The sequence below is a fragment of the Pleurodeles waltl genome, chromosome 3_2, assembly GCF_031143425.1.
Source record: "Pleurodeles waltl isolate 20211129_DDA chromosome 3_2, aPleWal1.hap1.20221129, whole genome shotgun sequence".
NCBI lineage: Eukaryota > Metazoa > Chordata > Amphibia > Caudata > Salamandridae > Pleurodeles > Pleurodeles waltl.
In genome coordinates, this window is record NC_090441.1 from 96,146,991 (window position 1) to 96,172,089 (window position 25,099).

General features: G+C 47.2%; 1 protein-coding gene across 1 annotated transcript in view; it reads right to left on the reverse strand.

Annotated features, from left to right (window-relative positions):
- The window catches only part of MYBBP1A (MYB binding protein 1a), a 647,917-nt gene that overhangs the window by 502,457 nt on the left and 120,361 nt on the right, over positions 1 to 25,099 (reverse strand). Inside the window, exon 8 of the mRNA XM_069226890.1 lies at positions 17,641 to 17,758. Within this exon, the coding sequence (XP_069082991.1) occupies positions 17,641 to 17,758 (118 nt within the window). The remainder of the gene's footprint in view (positions 1 to 17,640; positions 17,759 to 25,099) is intronic.

Consider the following 25,099-nt stretch of genomic DNA (forward strand, 5'->3'; position numbering starts at 1 on the left):
CTTAGAGACCTTCCTTGGCATCAGGGCCCTTGGTACGAGAAGTACCAGTTACAAGGGACTTATCTGGATGCCAGGGTCTGCCAATTGTGGATACAAAAGTACAGGTTAGGGAAAGAACACTGGTGCTGGGGCCTGGTTAGCAGGCCTCAGCACACTTTCAATTGTAAACATAGCATCAGCAAAGGCAAAAAGTCAGGGGGCAACCATGCCAAGGAGGCATTTCCTTACAATTATGCTTCTAAAAGTTGGAATACTTTTTAAGAATCTAAAACTAGTTCTAGGTTCTAATTCAAACTTTTATCAAACTTTTAAACTCTAAAAGAAATGCTAACAGGGACTAACACAAGGCCCTAGCAGGACTTTAAAGAATTTAGAAAAATTTCAAATTGCAAAAATGAATTTCTAATGACAATTTTTGGAATTTGTCGTGTGATCAGGTATTGGCTGAGTAGTCCAGCAAATGCAAAGTCTTGTACCCCACCGCTGATCCACCAATGTAGGAAGTTGGCTCTGTATGTGCTATTTCAAAGTAAGGAATAGCATGCACAGAGTCCAAGGGTTCCCTTTAGAGGTAAGATAGTGGCAAAAAGAGATAATACTAATGCTCTATTTTGTGGTAGTGTGGTCGAGCAGTAGGCTTATCCAAGGAGTAGTGTTAAGCATTTGTTGTACATACACACAGGCAATAAATGAGGAACACACACTCAGACAAATCCAGCCAATAGGTTTTGTTATAGAAAAATATCTTTTCTTAGTTTATTTTAAGAACCACAGGTTCAAATTCTACATGTAATATCTCATTTGAAAGGTATTGCAGGTAAGTACTTTAGGAACTTTGAATCATTACATTAGCATGTATACTTTTTACATAAAACACATTAAGCTGTTTTAAAAGTGGACACAGTGCAATTTTCACAGTTCCTGGGGGAGGTAAAGTATTGTTAGGTTTCACAGGTAAGTAAGTCACTTACAGGTTTCAGTTTTTGGTCCAAGGTAGCCCACCGTTGGGGGTTCAGAGCAACCCCAAAGTTACCACACCAGCAGCTCAGGGCCGGTCAGGTGCAGAGGTCAAAGAGGTGCCCAAAACGCATAGGCTTCAATGGAGAGAAGGGGGTGCCCCGGTTCCAGTCTGCCAGCAGGTAAGTACCCGCGTCTTCAGAGGGCAGACCAGGGGGGTTTTGTATGGCACCTGGGGGGACACAGGTTAGCACAAAAAGTACACCCTCAGCAGCGCGGGGGCGGCCGGGTGCAGTGTGCAAACACGCGTCGGGTTTGTAATGGTTTTCAATGAGAGATCAAGGGATCTCTTCAGCGTTGCAGGCAGGCAAGGGGGGGGCTCCTCGGGGTAGCCACCACCTGGGCAAGGGAGAGGGCCTCCTGGGGGTCACTCCTGCACAGGAGTTCCGTTTCTTTAGGTGCTGGGGGCTGCGGGTGCATAGTCTTTTCCAGCCGTCGGGAAATGGAGTTCAGGCAGTCGCGGTCAGGGGGAGCCTCGGGATTCCCTCTGCAGGCGTCGCTGTGGGGGCTCAGGGGGGACAACTTTGGTTACTCACAGTCGTAGAGTCGCCGGAGGGTCCTCCCTGAAGCGTTGTTTCTCCACCAGTCGAGTCGGGGTCGCCGGGTGCAGTGTTGCAAGTCTCACGCTTCTTGCGGGGAGTTGCAGGGGTCTTTAAATCTGCTACTTGAAACAAAGTTGCAGTTCTTTTGGAGCAGGGCCGCTGTCCTCGGGAGTTTCTTGTCTTTCTCGAAGCAGGGCAGTCCTCAGAGGATTCAGAGGTCGCTGGTCCCTTGGAAAGCGTCGCTGGAGCAGGTTTCTTTGGAAGGCAGGAGACAGGCCGGTAGGACTGGGGCCAAAGCAGTTGGTGTCTTCTGTTCTTCCTCTGCAGGGGTTTTTCAGCTTGGCAGTCTTCTTCTTCTTGTAGTTTCAGGAATCTAAAGTTTTAGGTTCAGGGAAGCCCTTAAATACTAAATTTAAGGGCGTGTTTAGGTCTGGGGGGTTAGTAGCCAATGGCTACTAGCCCTGAGGGTGAGTACACCCTCTTTGTGCCTCCTCCCAAGGGGAGGGGGTCACATCCCTAATCCTATTGGGGGAATCCTCCATCTGCAAGATGGAGGATTTCTAAAAGTTAGAGTCACCTCAGCTCAGGACACCTTAGGGGCTGTCCTGACTGGCCAGTGACTCCCCCTTGTTGTTTTCTTTGTTTCCTCCGACCTTGCCGCCAAAAGTGGGGGCCGTGGCCGGAGGGGGCGGGCAACTCCACTAGCTGGAGTGTCCTGCGGTGCTGTGACAAAGGGGTGAGCCTTTGAGGCTCACTGCCAGGTGTTACAGCTCCTGCCTGGGGGAGGTGTTAGCATCTCCACCCAGTGCAGGCTTTGTTACTGGCCTCAGAGTGACAAAGGCACTCTCCCCATGGGGCCAGCAACATGTCTCTAGTGTGGCAGGCTGCTGGAACCAGTCAGCCTACACAGATAGTCGGTTAAGGTTTCAGGGGGCACCTCTAAGGTGCCCTCTGGGTGTAGTTTAGAATAAAATGTACACTGGCATCAGTGTGCATTTATTGTGCTGAGAAGTTTGATACCAAACTTCCCAGTTTTCAGTGTAGCCATTATGGTGCTGTGGAGTTCGTGTAAAACAGACTCCCAGACCATATACTCTTATGGCTACCCTGCACTTACAATGTCTAAGGTATTGCTTAGACACTGTAGGGGCACAGTGCTCATGCACTGGTGCCCTCACCTATGATATAGTGCACCCTGCCTTAGGGCTGTAAGGCCTACTAGAGGGGTGACTTATCTATACCTGCATAGGCAGTGAGAGGCTGGCATGGCACCCTGAGGGGAGTGCCATGTCGACTTACTCGTTTTGTTCTCACCAGCACACACAAGCTGGCAAGCAGTGTGTCTGTGCTGAGTGAGGGGTCTCCAGGGTGGCATAAGACATGCTGCAGCCCTTAGAGACCTTCCTTGGCATCAGGGCCCTTGGTACCAGGGGTACCACTAACAAGGGACTTATCTGGATGCCAGGGTGTGCCAATTGTGGAATCAAAAGTACAGGTTAGGGAAAGAACACTGGTGCTGGGGCCTGGTTAGCAGGCCTCAGCACACTTTCAATTCAAAACATAGCATCAGCAAAGGCAAAAAGTCAGGGGGTAACCATGCCAAGGAGTCATTTCCTTACACCACTGAACTGTTTGATAAATATTAAAACAATGGTTGAATCATCTCTGTACGTATTCCAAAACAAATATACAGAATTCACATGTGAACTGAATTTTAGCTTTTTCTTTATAGAAATAGATACAGCCCAGGTGGTGAAAATAGCTTTTGGAGGCTCCTGTCAGGACATGCAAATATTAAATTCTTACATGTTCCACTTTTAAATACCAGGCACCCTATTGTGTGGGCTGTGAGGCCAACTAAGGGGCGACTTGCTTAATATTTAAAGGAAGAGTTTTCCTTCCGTCAAGAGGTTTATTTTGACAGGTCTGTCTGCAGATTTAGAAGTGCAGGAGTCAGGCTACACTTGTAGGCCTGAAGCCATGTTTTTCTTGCCAGCTTAGTGGATGGCACACTAGGTACTACAGTCCACAGGTGACATTTGACTTTCTATACCACTGTTGTATTTTTATACAACATACAATGCGATTTTAGAGGAAAGTTAAATCTGCCAATTGGCGATTAGTCAATCTTACCATGTTTTCAGTGTTACAGGACAACACAGGACCGGCGGTAGTTCTTCAGTGAACAGAATTTAAAAATAAACAGCATCAGTCTACAAAATGGGGGTGATTATGTAAAGAGAAGCACTTTCTAACCGTCTAACAGATTTATGTTAGTCAGAAAAAGAAAGAATGGGAAAATTAAACTAATATCCTCGAAGCCCACATACTTGCACTGGTAAAAAAAAAACCTGCAGTGTTTCCTAAAAAGCTAGAATCTAGTAGGGCACAGAGGAACGTAGTCTTGTGATATGACCAAATTGGTCTGGATGACCCTGCAAAGAAGATATAGGAGGACAACAACAAAAGTATGGAGGGACTTGTTTGAGTTAACCTCAGCCACTGCTAACTAATTTGGACAGCAATCCAGTTCATCAGTTTTTTTTGCCCACTATGCCACCCCATGAACTAGTCCAATGCAAATCAGTTCTGGTCCTGCTCCTACTGGAACAACCCAGTCCAAACTGCTGGCCCCTCTGAACGGGAACAAAAACAATCCGAGACTGGTTTGAAGTATTAAGGTCTCAGCAGTAGGGTGCAGCTGGAGTCGGACACCACACGGAGCACTGGGCAGACGTTTAGGAACACCCATCGCTCAGAAGAGAATAAAATGGAGATTGGTGGACTCCGTGAATTAATCTCAACCACTCATAATTACTATGGCCTGCAATCCTAACATTTTTTGCTCACCGACTATATTTCTAAGGAACCAGTCACACACAAATCAGCCTTGGTCCTTCCCCAGTAGGAACAATCCAGCTTGAACAGTAAGATATGTGAAGCAGGAGATAGAATCAGTACATTCTTGTAGTGGTTGGTTATCATGTGACGCTGCTTACCAGACTTGGCCCTAATATAAAAGTCACCACAGGCGGTCGGTCTTAAACTTGCTAAAAATATGTTGGCCTTTGCAAGCTACTACTGATCACAGCATGCAACTCATACTGACTCAAGCTTGTAGTATCAAAGACATGAATTAGTGATCAGCCGCATAGTAAACTGGATAATTCAGACAGAAGGGGGGCCTCGAGCTTCTCCTCACACCTTAGAAAGTTGAAGAGGTTACCCAAAGGATACAATCCTACAAGACACTGGTTTCCTATGATTTACATCACCAGTGACCTCCCACAAGCTAACCCTGTTTGCTGTGGCCCCCTGGACTATCTGATTGACATACGACATCTGTGGCACCATAATGTCATTGATACTGAAATTAGGAAGCCCTACTGATCACCCAATGTTCCTACTGACAGATTTCTCTCATTCATATGGAGATGAAATTTTAACTAAGGCCTGGCCAATCACTTGTTGATAATTGTTACGGCCCTGATCCACAAGACCAAATGGCTTCATGCCAGAAGGTAGTATACAGCACTGTCTTAGACAAGTACAACTGGCTGAGGGTCTTGCTGCACAAATTATCCGGCCTTAGCAAAGATTTTTAGAAGGACTTGGATTCTCTGAACTGGGACTTTTTTTGTTCCAAATCCTGCTTAAAATTAACTCTGATCCCTGGTTCTTCTTGTTTATGTTTCCCCTCCAAACTGTTCTCCGCGCATGTGTGAGGGTTAATGGTGCACTATCTATCATCTTCCTGATCCTTTTATTCGGTCTCGCAACTGAACCACTGGCCGAATGGATTCAACATGATGGGCTTGTGCAAGCTTTTATTGAGAGTGGGTAACAAAGGACCACATGTCCTTGTATGTGGACTATGAGCTTCTTTTCCTCCATTCCCTTGGTGAATTGACTAGCGGATAATGGAAATTCTAGATCTAAATTTCAGGGAGAGGGGGGCAGTTTGAAGGGATGAAGAAATCGGACTTTATGGTAAACTATGACAAACTGATCATTGTCCTGGTCTTCCATCCAGAGACAGAGGGGCAATCGCAGATCCAACCAAACAGCTTTAAGTACCTGGGTATACAAGTATCGCAGAATACGCAGTGGTAGTGGGACCTTAATATGCCCCCCCCACAAAGAGTATTACTGACCTGCTTGTGTGGGATACACTATCCACAACAATATTGGATAGAACAGAGTTATTTAAGATAATTGCCTTGCCTATGATGCTTTATACATTTCAAAATTACCCATATGATATCTCATAGTCTTTATCTCAGTGTGCCCACTGGTTCTTAAGCTGAATACAAAAGAGCTACAAAAGTGGTATGGGCATTCCTGAAAGGCAAATTTAAAAGTGACCAGTTTAGCTGCCCAGTAGCAATGACTGAATCTTTGGCTAGGCAGATGACCCAGCACATAATGTAGAAGTAGATCTCATTGGTGTGGCCAGGGTACCAGGCAATTAAGACATGCTCTTGAATAAGACTGAGAAACTCTAACAGCATTTACTGATTTTAATCAGTTGGAGGCAAAGCAGATGCTATGGCTACTGGGGAATGAGGAATATACATATATGTAAAAACCAACACTACCAACCAGCTGATACCATTCAACTCCAGTTGAGAAAGGTACACAGATGGAGTAGTGAGGCAAAGAAGGTACTCTGTAAGATGGGCATATCATACGGCTTATACATCATACAATTTAACTACTTCCATAAAATCAAGTATACTGAAACAGACTTTGGGGAAATTGGCAGAGGGATAGCCTCAAATTGCATATGGTGCCACAATGCAGCTGGTACTTTTATACAGATAGTACAGGACTACCCAAAAATGAACTGGTAATGGTCTCAGATATAACACACCATGCTCACAGTGATGGGATGGCATGTCACACTTAATACCAAATTAGCACTTCTGGGCATATTAGAGTATTAATGCAAGGTGGATGATAGCAAAACGTGAGGTAGCACACAATGGAGGCCAGAGAAGGTGCCTCCCACTTCATTTTTGGGGGTCTTGGAGGAAACACCCCAGGATGTTGCCCCACTCCACCCACCTCCACTACCACCTCACTGAACCAGGCACATAGCAAGGCAAACTGTCCATGAGACCTTTGATACCTGAAACTAGGGGTGCCTATGTATCTGATGCAGATAGTCTAATTGTATATTACAATACTGTTTCACTTGCTTGTGGGAAGACATTTGGTGTACTTTACTATTAGAAGGGCCACTAGAATTATGCAATTGTGCGGCAATTTAACAATTCTCTGACCTCCTTGAGAAGTCAAACTGTTTCCTCCTTTGACTTTCTCTTCTTCTTTGGCCCTCTCGTTGGAGAGAATTTGTCTAGTTTCATGCAATATCCGTATTTTATTGTGTTTAGTATCCATTTGTCAGAAGTTATTTTTCTCCACTCCTGTAGCGTTGTAGTCTTCCACCTGCTGGTGTGCTGTGTAGATTTTGTAAAGGTTTTTTTTCCTGTCACTGATGGTTTTGTGACCTTCATTGCTGATGCAATGCAGTAATTTACTCTGCAGGGGGTTGTACCTCCTCTGGCTAATTGACCTCTTACTCAGGTACTTCCATGAAAGGAGCCCCTTTTGTGTTGTTGGTACTGCCAACCTTGTTGTGATGCTGTCGTCTGGCCACAACTTTGAAAGACCTGATGAGACTCCAGCCTGAAATGATCCCCTAGAGGCTGGGCTACTTGTTGTGAAATACCCTCTTTGGTTTCTCCCACCAAAACTGCAATGCCCCCATGGACTTAGCGGTTGCATTGACATTTTTTAGTTGGTTGAGGCTTAAGTCAACTGTATTTCCTAACAGCTGCTGTCTGTTAAATGGTGTTTTTTTTTATTATGTTTGCTTGAACGTCTGGCCTGAAACCCAAAATTCTTAGCCATGAATGTCTCCTTAAAGTAACATCCATCATCAATTGGCCGCTAGATGTGTTTGCTGCATCCAACGCAGATTTTAAGCAAGTGTTTGCTATGTTTTTCCGCTCACTGCTATATGAGTGTCCCTCTTTTTGTACTGTTCTGGGAGATGCTTTATTAGTTCTCCTATCTCTTCCCAGTGCTGATGTGTATGTCTGTTGAGCAATGCGATGAAATTTGCAATGCGTCACTGGTCTGCAGCACTCATGAGCTTTTTCCTGGAATGACCAGTGGACTCAATGACAACATTCAGTGGTCCGCCCTGGGCTAATGGTTTTACCATATTATTGTCCAACCACTCAAGACTCATACACCGCTATATATATATATTTTTTTTATTAGTGTGAATACCATGTTCCCTGTTTTTGTATGTCCGCTTGCAGCAGATATCCTCTGTGATGCTCCATCTTTAATTTAGTCCCAGCAGCCACCCTTCTATTTTCCTTTCCCTGTATCTTCCTTGCTCTTTCTCCTTTTCCATCCTCTGTTGCTGCCCCCCCCACCCCCTTCCCACCTCCTGTTTCCTCTTCCCCTTTTCCTTCTCCACTTGTCTCCGTTCTTTATCCTAAAACCCACTCACCTCTGCCCAGCCCCATACCACCCACCACTCCACTTTTTTCACAGCTCCATGGGGACTACAACTCCCGTCGTCCCAAGGAGCTCTTTGACGTGCCGCGACCCTCGCGGCGCGTCATCTATGTATGCTCTCCCCTGGTCCTTTTCGGCACGTCCCGGGTTGAGCACTGCCCCCACAGGACTACAACTCCCATCGTCCCGTGGAGCCATGTGACGCACCGTGAACCCTGCGACGCATCTTCCTTATGCGCTTCCCCGTGTTCTAAGTCACGGGACAGTTGAAGCGATCCCACTTCATTCACCCCAGCACCTCCGGGTTTCATCACATACGCACCTTCGAATACGGTGCATTCCTTGACCGTGGCACTCCTTCCCATTGGATACGGTGGCATACCTGTCCCCGACGAACTTCCGGGAGCGCCGCATACATTTTCTGTACGCTGGACACCGCCGGCCCAGCATGCATCACGTTTCCCACTTCACCAGTTACCTCAAATACCGGGCCCACCTTCAGCTCGTTAGCAGAGCGGTTGGGCACCAGCATGTAGGTACTCCCACCGGGTATTCCCTTTGGAGTGGTAAGTCTTTATTCAGGCATTGCCTGCATTTTGGATTTTCATTGTCGTTTGGCAGGAGGTTGACCCTTCCCTCCCTCCCTCAGTTCTGTGGCAATCCCCACTGAACACCACCAATGGAGCCATTATCTTGATACTGCGGGGCTTGTCCCAGCCCTTCTTGTTCCTTTTTCTTCCTTCCTCTCTTTTTTGTCTTCTTCCCCCCCCCCCCCGTTTTCCTTTTTCTTCTCCTTTTCCCCCTTCCTCTTTTCCTCCTTCCTCTCTTATCTTGATCTGACTCTCCTCGCTTTCTTTATTTCTCTCCCCCCCGCTTCTCCCCCAAGAGTGTGACTACAAGGGAAAACCCCACCCCCGGCAGCTAATTGCCTCTATTTCTAGGGTAAGTCACCACTGCATGTAGTTTCGAGTGTCTTTATCTTTAACCTTGTGTGTTACCACTGTGTTTGCTGTGTTGTGTGCTGTGGTGTGTCACCATGTGTAAGGAAATGCCTCCTTGGCATGGTTACCCCCTGACTTTTTGCCTTTGCTGATGCTATGTTTTGAATTGAAAGTGTGCGGAGGCCTGCTAACCAGGCCCCAGCACCAGTGTTCTTTCCCTAACCTGTACTTTTGATTCCACAATTGGCACACCCTGGCATCCAGGGAAGTCCCTTGTAACTGGTACCCCTGGTACCAAGGGCCCTGATGCCAGGGAAGGTCTCTAAGGGCTGCAGCATATCTTATGCCACCCTGGGGACCCCTCACTCAGCACAGACACACTGCTTACCAGCTTGTGTGTGCTGGTGAGAACAAAACGAGTAAGTCGACATGGCACTCCCCTCATGGTGCCATGCCAACCTCACACTGCCTATGCAGTATAGATAAGTCACCCCTCTAGTAGGCCTTACAGCCCTAAGGCAGGGTGCACTATACCATAGGTGAGGGCACCAGTGCACGAGTACTGTGCCCCTACAGTGTCTAAGCCAAACCTTAGACATTGTAAGTGCAGGGTAGACATAAGAGTATATGGTCTGGGAGTCTGTCAAACACGGACTCCACAGCACCATAATGGCTACACTGAAAACTGGGAAGTTTGGTATCAAACTTCTCAGCACAATAAATGCACACTGATGCCAGTGTACATTTTATTATAAAATACACCCCAGAGTGCACCTTAGAGGTGCACCCCTGAAACCTTAACCGACTATCTGTGTAGGCTGACTGGTTCCAGCAGCCTGCCACAACCGAGACATGTTGCTGGCCCCATGGGGAGAGTGCCTTTGTCACTCTGAGGCCAGTAACAAAGCCTGCACTGGGTGGAGATGCTAACACCTCCCCCAGGCAGGAGCTGTAACACCTGGGACACTCCAGCTAGTGGAGTTGCCCGCCCCCTCCGGCCACGGCCCCCACTTTTGGCGGCAAGGCCGGAGAAAATAATGAGAAAAACAAGGAGGAGTCACTGGCCAGTCAGGACAGCCCCTAAGGTGTCCTGAGCTGAAGTGACTCTAACTTTTAGAAATCCTCCATCTTGCAGATGGAGGATTCCCCAATAGGATTAGGGATGTGACCCCCTCCCCTTGTGAGGAGGCACAAAGAGGGTGTACCCACCCTCAGGGCTAGTAGCCATTGGCTACTAACCCCCCAGACCTAAACACGCCCTTAAATTTAGTATTTAAGGGCTTCCCTGAACCTAAGAATTTAGATTCCTGAAACTACAAGAAGAAGAAGACTGCTGATCTGAAAAACCCCTGCAGAGGAAGAACAGAAGACACCAACTGCTTTGGCCCCAGACTTACCGGCCTGTCTCCTGCCTTCCAAAGAAACCTGCTCCAGCGACGCTTTCCAAGGGACCAGCGACCTCTGAATCCTCTGAGGACTGCCCTGCTTCAAGAAAGACAAGAAACTCCCGAGGACAGCGGCACTGCTCCAAAAGAACTGCAACTTTGTTTCAAGGAGCAGATTTAAAGACCCCTGCAACTCCCCGCAAGAAGCGTGAGACTTGCAACACTGCACCCGGCGACCCCGACTCGACTGGTGGAGAACCAACACCTCAGGGAGGACCCTCCGGCGACTCCGAGACCGTGAGTAACCAAAGTTGTCCCCCCTGAGCCCCCACAGCGACGCCTGCAGAGGGAATCCCGAGGCTCCCCCTGACCGCGACTGCCTGAACCTAAAGTCCCGACGGCTGGAAAAGACCCTGCACCCGCAGCCCCCAGCACCTGAAGGAACGGAACTTCTGTGCAGGAGTGACCCCCAGGAGGCCCTCTCCCTTACCCAGGTGGTGGCTACCCCGAGGAGCCCCCCCCTTGCCTGCCTGCACCTTGCACTAAGTGTCCACTTTTAAAACAGCTTATTGTGTTTTATGTAAAAAGTATACATGCTAATGTAATGATTCAAAGTTCCTAAAGTACTTACCTGCAATACCTTTCAAATGAGATATTACATGTAGAATTTGAACCTGTGGTTCTTAAATTAAACTAAGAAAATATATTTTTCTATAACAAAACCTATTGGCCTAGATTTGTCTCTGAGTGTGTGTTCCTCATTTATTGCCTGTGTGTATGTACAACAAATGCTTAACACTACTCCTTTGATAAGCCTACTGCTCAACCACACTACCACAAAATAGAGCATTAGTATTATCTCTTTTTGCCACTATCTTACCTCTAAGGGGAACCCTTGGACTCTGTGCATACTATTCCTTACTTTGAAATAGTGCATACAGAGCCAACTTCCTACACCATGTTTTATTTGATTGTAATTTTTAGTTTATCAGTCCTCCTCACAGACCTACCCAAATAATGAACCAACTGTTCAGGTAGGTCCTCAGACCTCCTTTATTTCACTTAACGAGCACACCCATTAGCAGCTGTGCTCTGGGGATCCTAGACCCTGACGAATGCCCCTGACCTTCCAGCACATTGAGAGGGCAGAAACATGTTGGTCATGATTATTTTTTAGACTCCTAGAGACATAATACTCTATTGAGTCCCTCCCCTTTTTTTATCCTTACCTGCATGCACCTCTATTAAATTTAATCAATTGAAATAGGTGACACGTATGGTAATTTTATTCTAACCCTATCTGGATCCCTGATATTTATCCAGTAAGATTCATTTCAGCACTCCCTCTTGTTCTTTTAACAAAGAGGTTGAGTCCGCCCAGGTAGTATCATCTTACCTGGGTGGGGCTAGGTGGTCAAATGATGAAGCATGACACTATTATGTGTGTGAGACCACCTAGTCCGTAAAGGAACTCCCCCTTGTTTAATACAGCCACCCTTATAGAGACACTCATTACACATTTCCCATAGCACGAACCCCCACCTAGTCGGTATCAACAACTGAGGGTACACTGATCAAGTCCCACCCTCAACTTTACCCCACACCTTCAGTGGTTGACTGCAGCACTCATCTCCATCTTGATGCCCATAAGCTTCATCCTCTTATTCTCTTTGTCAGGTGGCTGCCCTGATGTAGATAGGATGCTCACCCTCTTTCTTGCTGTGGACGTTATAATGGAATCAGCTGGGATGGTGGCCTTAAAGTACGAAGGGTCCTTTGTTGAAAAGTTGTATTTTTTCTCTGCCCTTGTGTAGGAAGTTGGCTCTGTATGTGCTATTTCAAAGTAAGGAATAGCATGCACAGAGTCCAAGGGTTCCCCTTAGAGGTAAAATAGTGGTAAAAATAGATAATACTAATGCTCTATTTTGTGGTAGTGTGGTCGATCAGTAGGCTTATCCAAGGAGTAGTGTTAAGCATTTGTTGTACATACATAGACAATAAATGAGGTACACACACTCAGAGACAAATCCAGCCAATAGGTTTTTATATAGAAAAATATCTTTTCTTAGTTTATTTTAAGAACCACAGGTTCAAATTCTACATGTAATATCTCATTCGAAAGGTATTGCAGGTAAGTACTTTAGGAACTTCAAATCATCAAAATTGCATGTATACTTTTCAAGTTATTCACAAATAGCTGTTTTAAAAGTGGACACAGTGCAATTTTCACAGTTCCTAGGGGAGGTAAGTATTTGTTAGGTTAACCAGGTAAGTAAGACACTTACAGGGCTTAGTTCTTGGTCCAAGGTAGCCCACCGTTGGGGGTTCAGAGCAACCCCAAAGTCACCACACCAGCAGCTCAGGGCCGGTCAGGTGCAGAGTTCAAAGTGGTGCCCAAAACGCATAGGCTAGAGTGGAGAGAAGGGGGTGCCCCGGTTCCGGTCTGCTTGCAGGTAAGTACCCGCGTCTTCGGAGGGCAGACCAGGGGGGTTTTGTAGGGCACCGGGGGGGGACACAAGCCCACACAGAAATTTCACCCTCAGCAGCGCGGGGGCGGCCGGGTGCAGTGTAGAAACAAGCGTCGGGTTTGTAATGGAAGTCAATGGGAGATCTAGGGATCTCTTCAGCGCTGCAGGCAGGCAAGGGGGGGGTTCCTCGGGGAAACCTCCACTTGGTCAAGGGAGAGGGACTCCTGGGGGTCACTCCTCCAGTGAAAGTCCGGTCCTTCAGGTCCTGGGGGCTGCGGGTGCAGGGTCTCTCCCAGGTGTCGGGACTTAGGATTCAAAGAGTCGCGGTCAGGGGAAGCCTCGGGATTCCCTCTGCAGGCGGCGCTGTGGGGGCTCAGGGGGGACAGGTTTTTGTACTCACAGTCTTAGAGTAGTCCTGGGGTCCCTCCTGAGGTGTTGGATCGCCACAAGCCGAGTCGGGGTCGCCGGGTGCAGTGTTGCAAGTCTCACGCTTCTTGCGGGGAGCTTGCAGGGTTCTTTAAAGCTGCTGGAAACAAAGTTGCAGCTTTTCTTGGAGCAGGTCCGCTGTCCTCGGGAGTTTCTTGTCTTTTCGAAGCAGGGGCAGTCCTCAGAGGATGTCGAGGTCGCTGGTCCCTTTGGAAGGCGTCGCTGGAGCAGGATCTTTGGAAGACAGGAGACAGGCCGGTGAGTTTCTGGAGCCAAGGCAGTTGTCGTCTTCTGGTCTTCCTCTGCAGGGGTTTTCAGCTAGGCAGTCCTTCTTGTAGTTGCAGGAATCTAGTTTTCTAGGGTTCAGGGTAGCCCTTAAATACTAAATTTAAGGGCGTGTTTAGGTCTGGGGGGTTAGTAGCCAATGGCTACTAGCCCTGAGGGTGGGTACACCCTCTTTGTGCCTCCTCCCAAGGGGAGGGGGTCACAATCCTAACCCTATTGGGGGAATCCTCCATCTGCAAGATGGAGGATTTCTAAAAGTCAGAGTCACCTCAGCTCAGGACACCTTAGGGGCTGTCCTGACTGGCCAGTGACTCCTCCTTGTTGCTTTCTTTGTTCCCTCCAGCCTTGCCGCCAAAAGTGGGGGCCGTGGCCGGAGGGGGCGGGCAACTCCACTAAGCTGGAGTGCCCTGCTGGGCTGTGACAAAGGGGTGAGCCTTTGAGGCTCACCGCCAGGTGTCACAGCTCCTGCCTGGGGGAGGTGTTAGCATCTCCACCCAGTGCAGGCTTTGTTACTGGCCTCAGAGTGACAAAGGCACTCTCCCCAAGGGGCCAGCAAAATGTCTCTGGTGTGGCAGGCTGCTGGAACTAGTCAGCCTACACAGACAGTCGGTTAAGTTTCAGGGGGCACCTCTAAGGTGCCCTCTGTGGTGTATTTTATAATAAAATGTACACTGGCATCAGTGTGCATTTATTGTGCTGAGAAGTTTGATACCAAACTTCCCAGTTTTCAGTGTAGCCATTATGGTGCTGTGGAGTTCGTGATTGACAGACTCCCAGACCATATACTCTTATGGCTACCCTGCACTTACAATGTCTAAGGTTTTGTTTAGACACTGTAGGGGTACCATGCTCATGCACTGGTATCCTCACCTATGGTATAGTGCACCCTGCCTTAGGGCTGTAAGGCCTGCTAGAGGGGTGTCTTACCTATACTGCATAGGCAGTGAGAGGCTGGCATGGCACCCTGAGGGGAGTGCCATGTCGACTTACTCGTTTTGTCCTCACTAGCACACACAAGCTGGCAAGCAGGGTGTCTGTGCTGAGTGAGAGGTCTCCAGGGTGGCATAAGACATGCTGCAGCCCTTAGAGACCTTCCTTGGCATCAGGGCCCTTGGTACTAGAAGTACCAGTTACAAGGGACTTATCTGGATGCCAGGGTCTGCCAATTGTGGATACAAAAGTACAGGTTAGGGAAAGAACACTGGTGCTGGGGCCTGGTCAGCAGGCCTCAGCACACTTTCAATTGTAAACATAGCATCAGCAAAGGCAAAAAGTCAGGGGGCAACCATGCCAAGGAGGCATTTCCTTACACCTTGGTATTACTGATTTGCATGTTGGTGGTTCCTTAAAGGCTTCTCTACGTTTATCCAGAATGCTTGATATCACGTGGGGGATACTGATTTCTTTTCAGGCTTGGCATCAGAGTCTCTAACAAGAAACATGATTGGGGTTTCTCCTCTCCCAATTGAACCTTACATTTTTCTGCCGCATTTTGAAACACCGCATTATAAATGTCTAAAGGTTGATATGTTGCCTGTTCCTCCTCTTCCTTATAAAAGAGTTCTTCCTGTTGACGCTTCGGTGTGATAATGGGGGGAATGTCTTCGACTTCAGTCTCGAAAACCTCTTTCGACCTAGAATACTTTGGTGGAATTCAGAACCCTCAGACTTTCGTTGAATTCCTTCTTTTTCTGAATCAGGGCAGCCATTTCGGCCTCAATCCTCTTTCGTTTGTTTTCGATGTCTAGGGATCTGTCTTCAGGACTGGTCGTGGGATGTTTCCTCTTCACAGAGAAATCCTTCTTCGCCAAATGTTCTGAGTTGGCACTTCGGTGAACTCTTTGAGGTTCCAGGCTTTTGGACGTTGATGCGCCCTTTGCCTTCCCGTCTTTTGTTAACAAGTGTTTTTTTCAGAGTTCTTTCTCCACCAGAGACCCCTTCAAGGGTTCCGCGTGATTTTTTTTTGTAGGACGTGCCTGTGAGCGGGCATTTTGACGCCGAGGCTCCCTTTTGCGGCCGGGAGTCATGTTATTTGGACTCAGTGGCCGACTCTTTTACCTCCTTCTTGCTCTTCTTCTCTCTTCCTCGACCTCAATGATCTCACAATCCCCCTCCAAGTCTCTCCATCTGCCCCCTTGCTACATTTTCCTCCTCATCGCCGGAAACTCCCAGATCTTTCAGGGATGTTGTCGACTTCTGACCTTGCAATGTGTGATGGGCCATTCTTTGCTTTGTCTCATCATCAGCGTCTTCGGAGTAAAAACGGCACATGTGTTAGAATCGTTGCTCGGGTGATCGATTGGAAGGCAGAGGTCACACACTGGATGGTTGTCCTTCTGTGCGTACTTGTGATGGCAATTCTTGCAAAATTGAAATTGTGTTTTCTCCATCGCGCTGCACAGGGAGCTCCCCCCCCAAAAACCGGCATTCTCAGCCCTCCATCAGATTTTTGTCGATTTTTCGCACCCGCTCTTTCTTCTTTTGCTGACCGCTGTCTGGCAAGGAGCTTCTGTTGCTTTCAGTAAAGTTTCCTACCACTCTTTTCGGTGCTTTTTCAGTTTTCCTACAAGCTGAGGACATCCTTGCACAAAACAAAACAAATATATATATATTCAGACCAAACGGAAAGAATCTGAAGATGGGGACTGAAGGTAGGAAGAACTACAACGAGACAGCAAATGGAGGTTCCGTTGATGCCCACCAGCAAACAGGGGTCGAAAGGGAAGACCGACAAAAGGTTTTTCGTTTTTGGGTGAAGTAGTTGAAATTCTGGATTCAACCACTAGATGGCAGAATAATGCATAGCATGTGAATCCACAAAAGATTCACACTGCAAAACTCCAGTGTCCCTCCGTACTGAATGTTAACACTGCTATCGATGCATAGAAACAAGAGTACCAAAGCCATATTCCTCTCCTGCAGGTGCCGATTTCTGTGGCAGAGGCTTGCTGTCAGTCCACAGGAGGCTGTGGCCCTGAAAGGAAGATTTCTTGCAGTATCCATATCTTTTCTAGGCAAGTGGCAGGCCTGGGGGACAGGTCGGAGAGAAAAAGGAGAGAAGCTGAGTACCCGAGAAGAAGCATCTTGACAGCACCGTCACCTTTCCAGATGGAAGACCCATGCGAATTGAGCAAAGAAACGAGTTGAACCCAAAGAAGGCAAAAGTGAAACCAGCTGGACTGAACTTTGGAACAAGGACTTTAACTCAATACAAGCCCAGGGAAAGAGGGGAGTCAAGGCACCCCTTACTATTATGGTGTGCAACAATGGAGAAATTATTTTATTAAGCAAGATTCAGCGTAGTGGAGTCTTCATATGAATGCATGGATTGCATGTCTCCTGCCCCTCGTAGGAGCTCATCTCAGCATTGTTAGGGAGTCTCTTCATGCTTGCTGCCTGATAAATATCAACGAGGTAGGAGATTTTGCAACGTCCTGCAAACTTGCATTCTGAAATGCAACCAATTAGTACATTGGTCACATCACAAAATTAAGGGCAAGTCGCAAATCAGTCAGTGTGCAAAGACACAACTGGTTTGCACCCTATTGCTTGTATAACAGACCCTTAAACAGATATCTTGGGCCGCAAGACCAGTGTGCTTTGTGGAGAAACGTAAATCATCTTGAAGGGTACCCTCTATGTAAGACTCAAAGAGCAGGAGTTTTCTGTTTAGTCCTTTTTATCCCCAGGACTAGTCTTGCATCTCAATTCTGTAACTGCTGAAGATAATGTAAACTCTATTTCTGGAGACCTATCTGCATGATGCTGTAGTGATCAAAAAGTGACAATACCAGTGAGCCAGCCAGGCCCACGCTGCGATGAAAGCTTAACACTGGCGTGACTATGTAAAACTTCTGTACCATGCTCTCACAATCTAGGAGATCCAGGATAGGAAGACTGCAGCCATCAGCTACTATGCGCAAATCATCAATAGCAAAAACAGCTATTGCCTCTGCCCACATCTCGGGATTCTGTAACTAGTAATCAAACATTGTGGACATAAAGTTCCACACAAACCCACAATACACAGACTCTTTACCTGAGCAGACACTACGTGGTCACCAAAGTGACGCATCACATCCCCTCGAAGCACAGTCTGCAGCTGGTCTAACGACAGCAAGGGCAAGGCAGCCCCCAGCAACCGGTAACACATGTAGCTAAAAGAAAATTAAAAATAAGCAAGATATTTCAGAAAATTACTTTTTTTTACTTTATGAAATGGACTACACAAAAGTTAGATATCTTTCACAGTTTCAGACATACTTTTGTTAACAAACTTGTTTTTGCTATTTGAAGACTAAGTTACAAAAAAATAACCTGCAAAAGGGTTACAGCAAGAGCTTCAAGCACAGACCAGTAATAGGCAAAACTATTATGAAAAAGAAATACAGTTCTTCATAAACTGATCAGTTTGGGGTATGATCACCTTACTTACCTTCTAAATATACACAGCATCACACTAGCCCTATTGTGGATAGGCGCACAGCTCAGTGACTAGTTTACTGCAAGAAAAGGTACTCACTTGGGGTCATTTTGGCAAGTTTGGCCAACAACACGCTGTTCACATAATACATCTTTCGTTCCACTGGGTAGGCACCTGCAGCTTCATGTGACCAAACAAACACCAATTAAGGTCTCCATTCAGCACAAGAACAGACAGGCAGATTCAGAATTATGATTGCACATTCTTGTCTCTGTGTCAGAGTCTATGATATAAAATGAATAATTCTTAGAGTCTTAACTGGAATGGCCAACAACTCTGATAAGCAGCATCAGCTTAATACTTATACAGTCTTTAAATAAACACCCCGGATTAGAGTCACCAACTAAAACTGAAGCCGCCAATCCAGATTACCAGGCAACACAGGAAAAATGTTGCAAGTGAAAACCATCCACTCATGTGGTGATACTGGATGAAGGTATACACCTCCAAGGGTTTCCACCATTTTGAAAATGTTGAAAGAAACCAGCAGATGAAATGTAACTTTCCCCAACCCTCCTTTCAAGCTATATTTTCTCTTAATCTCCTACTTTGGAACAAGTTAAAAATGTAATTCAACTCATTTAACCACTCACTCCCCAAGCACGGAGAAGGAACTCACCTACTGCCATTTTATTGGCAATAACAAGCATATCCATCTCCACTTTAGTATTCACATCATTAACTTTATTTTCTCCTTACACTCGTGCACCTTAACTCTTTCTTTTTTTGTGAGCTATGTTTAATTAGTTGTCATGGGAACTACAGCATATATGTACACTTAAGAACAAAACCCAATCTACAGAGGCAGACTTTGCTTCACCAGGATTCTGCCATCCTGGGGGATGCTGACAGCCCGGTGTCGCCCTGAGGTTTGGACCGTCTGTGGGGAACATGGGTGGCCAGAAAACAATTAACAGAGCAGTGACAGACCTGTGGCACGGCTGCCCAGGGGGTCGTAGAGCGCGCGGCCGAGCTGAATGGAGGCAGCAGACCTACAGACCCAGACGTGCAGTGACACATCAGAAGGGATGGGGTGGCAGTGTCATGCAATTCTCCAAGCATGGAGGGACTGGGTAGCAAGAAGTGTTCACAATTCCCTCTTTTTTTTTACAGAAGCTGAGAGGAGCCCGGAGGGGTGGCAGGGACCAGATGGTGAGTCTAGTACTCTCAGTATACAGAGGGAACCTCTTTATTCATGTCAGCAAAAAAAAAAACACACACACAGAAGACAGCTGTTTGCAGCCCGCTAATGAGGCCAGCAGCAGTCCTGTGTCAAGACATAAGATACTGTGGCCTCTGAGTGGAAGGCAGACTCTCATTCCTATGACATCACAGCAGCAAAATGTTTTCACCGAGCAGGAGGTAATGTACTTCTCTAAACATCCATCCCGCCTGCATAAGCCGGCTGAGTGGAACTCATTAAGGAGACCGGGAACACTGAAACCTCAAGATTTACATCAGCATGTGCTGAACCTTGCACTTTCTTTGGTTCCCCTCTGAGGAACAGCCATGTATCTGGGCGCCCACCAATGCTGGCCTTCCTGAAAGTATTGTGAGAAGAGTTGAGGAGGGCACCCCCTTTTGACATCTATTTGTCATGCATACCACTTCTCCCTTGCAGGATATTGGGTCTGGCTAACCACCGCTTTGAAGGAGCACCTGTAACTTACTATTTGTGAATATACTGACTGGTTCTAGTCCCTTAGGCCACCTGGTCCAGGTGGGGCAGCACTGCAGAGATCACCAATTGAAAACAGAAACAATATTTATTATACTCACTTATACTAAGATCAGAAAAGGTTCTGTCTGCTGAATGCAGAGACTAATTCATTGTTAGATTTTGAGATATGTTTAGAAACAATATCAGGGCCAGCGGACCCGGATTACCTTTGCTGTAGTTGACGCAGCAAACACTATAGCAAAACCTAGCCTCAAAACCTAGCCTCAGCAACTTGTTTGAAATGTTGTGAATTTTTACGTGTATCTGTAAAGAGCACTAACACCGACAAGGGTATCCTGGCGCTGAGGATATGCATGTATCTCTTTATGCCTATGGTAGATTGATTAATTGAAAAGTCTTCAGCTTCTTGCGGAATTCAAGAAGAGAGGAGAAGGCTTTGAAGTGGAATGGGAGGACATCCCATGCTTTAGAAGCGATGTAACAGAATGCTTGTCCTCCTGATCTGGTTCTGTGTGTGGGATGTGTGTGAAGGAATTCTGCAAAGCTATGTTGTTGGTTTAAGGAGCTAAGTTGTGTAGTGCCTTGAAATGTGTGTAAGGAGTTTGAAATGAGCGTGTTTGTGTATCAGGAGCCAGTGGAGCTCCCCGAGATGTGGTGTGATGTGAGTTCTGAGGATGAGTGTGGCTGCCGAGTTCTGGATGATGTGCAGTTCTCTTTTAAGTTGCTTGGTGATCCCGGGGTAGAGGGTGTTCCCGTAGTACAACTTGCTGATGATTGTGGCATGAGTGACAGTTTTTCTAGTGTTGCTTGGGAGCCCTAAGAAGATCTTCCTCAGCATCTTCAGGGTGTGGAAACAGGATGCAGTGACAGCGTTGACTTGTGCGGTCATGTCCCACTTGCAGTCAATTATTCTGAGGTTCCTGGCGTGGGTGTGAAGTGTGGATGTGGGTCCGAGTTCAGCCGGCCACCAGATGAAGTTCCATGGTGAGGTGTTCTTGCCGAAGATCAATACTTCTTTCTTGCCCATGTTGAGCTTGAGACAGGTGGCTTTCATCCAGTTAGCAACTTCGGACATGCAGGAGGTAAACTTGTTTCTAGTTCGAGAAGGAGAATCAGTTGAGTGTCACTGGCATACAAGAGGATGTTGATGTTATGTGTACAGATAATGTTGACAATTGGGATAATGTATGCGTTGAAGCAGGTGGGGCTGAACCATGGGACCTTGGGGCACTCCGCAGATGAGTTTGTGGGTTTCCTAGGAGTAGAGTGCCAGTTTGAAATCTAGTGTTCCATGAACTGAGAAGGAGCAGATCCAGTAGAGAGCAAATCCTTGGATACCAATCTCATGAAGGTGCCCGATGAGGATGGAGTGGGAGACGGTTTCAAATGCAGCAGAGAGGTCCAGGAGAATGAGGGCTGCCGTCTCTCCTCTGCCAAAGATCATGCCACAGTTGTTTGTGGCAGTGATGGGTGCCGTTTCTGTACTGTGGTTGGGCCTGAATTCTGACCCTGAGGTGTTGAGGAGCTGGTGGTTGCTGAAGTGGTCAGTGATGCATCAGTTGATTAGTTTTTCTAAGACCATTGTTGGGTATAGAAGAAGGAAGATGAGTCTATAGTAGGAAAGTGTGGCAGGGTCAATGAATGGTCACTTAAGCAGAGGCGGGACGGTGGCATGTTTACAGGTGTCCGGTTAGAGTCCTTTGGTGAAGGTGGAAAGAGGCAAGGATCAGATGCAGCTCCCAAGTGGATGGTCTTCATGGTAGCAGCAATTTTTTGACAGTGGTGATGGCAGACCACAACATTAGATTTTGTTCAACGGCCAAGATGGGAAGTTGAGTTGCGACGATGATTGAGTCCAATTGAGAATTGAGGTTGCTGTATAGGATGGTGCTTTTGTTACAGAAGAATCCCAAAATGTTTAATGATTTGCATAAAAGGATAAAACATAACCGGGTCTTCCTATATTTTGTACATATGTCAATTGGTTTATCTCCTGAACACCTTGGTTCCTAAACAAGGGCTGACTCCCAGATCCAATTTTCTTTAGGTACTGGTTAACACATCTTAGGGTGGGAGGGTATTTGAGGAAAGTTTTTTTTTGATTTGTGACCAAGTTAAGATCTTCCTTCTGATTTGCAAATCTCCTCCCCAGCTGTTCTCTTTCCCTCACTTGGCCATTCTAAGAACCTGTCTCATTACGATAAGTAGACTTGGTGGTGCCTGGAGGTTGACTCTTGAGTCATTGTGCAAGTCCTGAGGAACCCAACGCCACTGTGGCCATAAGGTCATAAATGTGAAATCCCATATGGAACCATCCACAGAGCTGGTCATAGTGGCTGGGAAACCTGAGAATTCATCAGGCCAGAAGACCTAGAGCAATTCCTTCAAGCATTTAATACTTCTAAGATGGACACTTCACAGTCATCCCATAGTCTGGAAGTGCTGGCCACAATAGTAGTGTCAAAGACCACAGGCAACGTGGAATGCAGGCAGCTTTGGAATGCTTTCAATTGGAGGCTGGAACACAGAGAACAGAGATAAAATGGAGGTATCCAAGACAGTAAACTGGTTAGGGACAAATCTCAACCTCCCTTGAATGCATGAAAAAACACCACTCACTGGCTACTACTCCTGAGATGAGGTGGGACAGTAGTATGACGACTGATCTCCAAGGCAAGATCCACTCCTTGAGAAAAGCAGGTGCAGCTATATGCGAGAAACACTACAGAATGCTGATCCTGCTGAGGACTATGTCAAACTGGACGGAACAGGGGCAGGTGGCAATTCTGCTCGCTCCATCATGTATGTGACTTGAATGTGGAGTGACACACTGAGAGCGGCAGGGATCAGCATTTGTGATCCATGCAGTCGCTGGGAGTGCCAGAAGAGTTGCTTGGTTGGATGGAAACTTGTTGCCTGAAACCTAATAGATTTATGGAATGTTGGTAATGATATGCACTGCTCATCCACTGTCAGCTGGACTGAGTCTCTAAGCAGACGCCATATGATGAAAGCCCTGATGAAGAACTTGGGTATCTGGCTGGATAATAAACTCACTCTTGAGATCCAGGTGTGGAAACTAGCCACCAGCGGCCATGGTATTCTGAGAATGTTAAGAAAGATAATAGATTTCTTACCTTCATTTCCGAGGAAGATCGTGGTTCAGGCATTGGTTCTTTCATGCCTCGACTATTGAAATTCTCTTTACTTAGGATGCCTGCAATATGTCTTGAGAAGATTGCAAGTGGTTTATGTAAGAAGTTGGCTCTGTATGTGCTATTTCAAAGTAAGGAATAGCATACACAGAGTCCAAGGGTTCCCCTTAGAGGTAAGATAGTGGCAAAAAGAGATAATACTAATGCTCTATTTTGTGGTAATGTGGTCGAGCAGTAGGCTTATCAAAGGAGTAGTGTTAAGCATTTCTTGTACATACACACAGGCAATAAATGAGGAACACACACTCAAAGACAAATCCAGCCAATAGGTTTTGTTATAGAAAAATATATTTTCTTAGTTTATTTTAAGAACCACAGGTTCAAATTCTACATGTAATATCTCATTTGAAAGGTATTGCAGGTAAGTACTTCAGGAACTTTAAATCATTACACTAGCATGTATACTCTTCACATAAAACACAATAAGCTGTTTTAAAAGTGGACACAGTGCAATTTTCACAGTTCCTGGGGGAGGTAAGTTTTTGTTAGTTTTGTCAGGTAAGTAAATCACTTACAAGTCTCAGGTTTGGGTCCAAGGTAGCCCACCGTTGGGGGTTCAGAGCAACCCCAAAGTTACCACACCAGCAGCTCAGGGCCGGTCAGGTGCAGAGGTCAAAGAGGTGCCCAAAACGCATAGGCTTCAATGGAGAGAAGGGGGTGCCCCGGTTCCGGTCTACCAGCAGGTAAGTACCCGCGTCTTCGGAGGGCAGACCAGGGGGGTTTTGTAGGGCACCGGGGGGGACACAAGTTCACACAAAAAAGTACACCCTCAGCGGCACTGGGGCGGCCGGGTGCAGTGCAGAAACAAGCGTCGGGTGTTCAATGTAAATCAATGAGAGATCAAGGGATCTCTTCAGCGTTGCAGGCAGGCAAGGGGGGGGCTCCTCGGGGTAGCCACCACCTGGGCAAGGGAGAGGGCCTCCTGGGGGTCACTCCTGCACAGGAGTTCCGTTCCTTTCGGTGCTGGGGGCTGCGGGTGCATAGTCTTTCCCAGCCGTCGGGAAAGGGAGTTCCGGCAGTCGCGGTCAGGGGGAGCCTCGGGATTCCCTCTGCAGGCGTCGCTGTGGGGGCTCAGGGGGGACAACTTTGGTTACTCACGGTCTCGGAGTCGCCGGAGGGTCCTCCCTGAGGTGTTGGTTCTCCACCAGTCGAGTCGGGGTCGCCGGGTGCAGTGTTGCAAGTCTCACGCTTCTTGCGGGGAGTTGCAGGGGTCTTTAAATCTGCTCCTTGAAACAAAGTTGCAGTTCTTTTGGAGCAGTGCCGCTGTCCTCGGGAGTTTCTTGTCTTTCTGGAAGTCGGGCAGTCCTCAGAGGATTCAGAGGTCGCTGGTCCCTTGGAAAGCGTCGCTGGAGCAGGGTTCTTTGGAAGGCAGGAGACAGGCCGGTAGGACTGGGGCCAAAGCAGTTGGTGTCTTCTGTTCTTCCTCTGCAGGGGTTTTTCAGCTCAGCAGTCTTCTTCTTCTTGTAGGTTTCAGGAATCTAAATTCTTAGGTTCAGGGAAGCCCTTAAATACTAAATTTAAGGGCGTGTTTAGGTCTGGGGGGTTAGTAGCCAATGGCTACTAGCCCTGAGGGTGGGTACACCCTCTTTGTGCCTCCTCCCAAGGGGAGGGGGTCACATCCCTAATCCTATTGGGGAATCCTCCATCTGCAAGATGGAGGATTTCTAAAAGTTAGAGTCACTTCAGCTCAGGACACCTTAGGGGCTGTCCTGACTGGCCAGTGACTCCTCCTTGTTATTCTCATTATTTTCTCCGGCCTCGCCGCCAAAAGTGGGGGCCGTGGCCGGAGGGGGCGGGCAACTCCACTAGCTGGAGTGTCCTGCGGTGCTGGCACAAAGGGGTGAGCCTTTGAGGCTCACCGCCAGGTGTGACAGCTCCTGCCTGGGGGAGGTGTTAGCATCTCCACCCAGTGCAGGCTTTGTTACTGGCCTCAGAGTGACAAAGGCACTCTCCCCATGGGGCCAGCAACATGTCTTGGTTGTGGCAGGCTGCTGGAACTAGTCAGCCTACACAGATAGTTGGTGAAGGTTTCAGGGGGCACCTCTAAGGTGTCCTCTGGGGTGTATTTCACAATAAAATGTACACTGGCATCAGTGTGCATTTATTGTGCTGAGAAGTT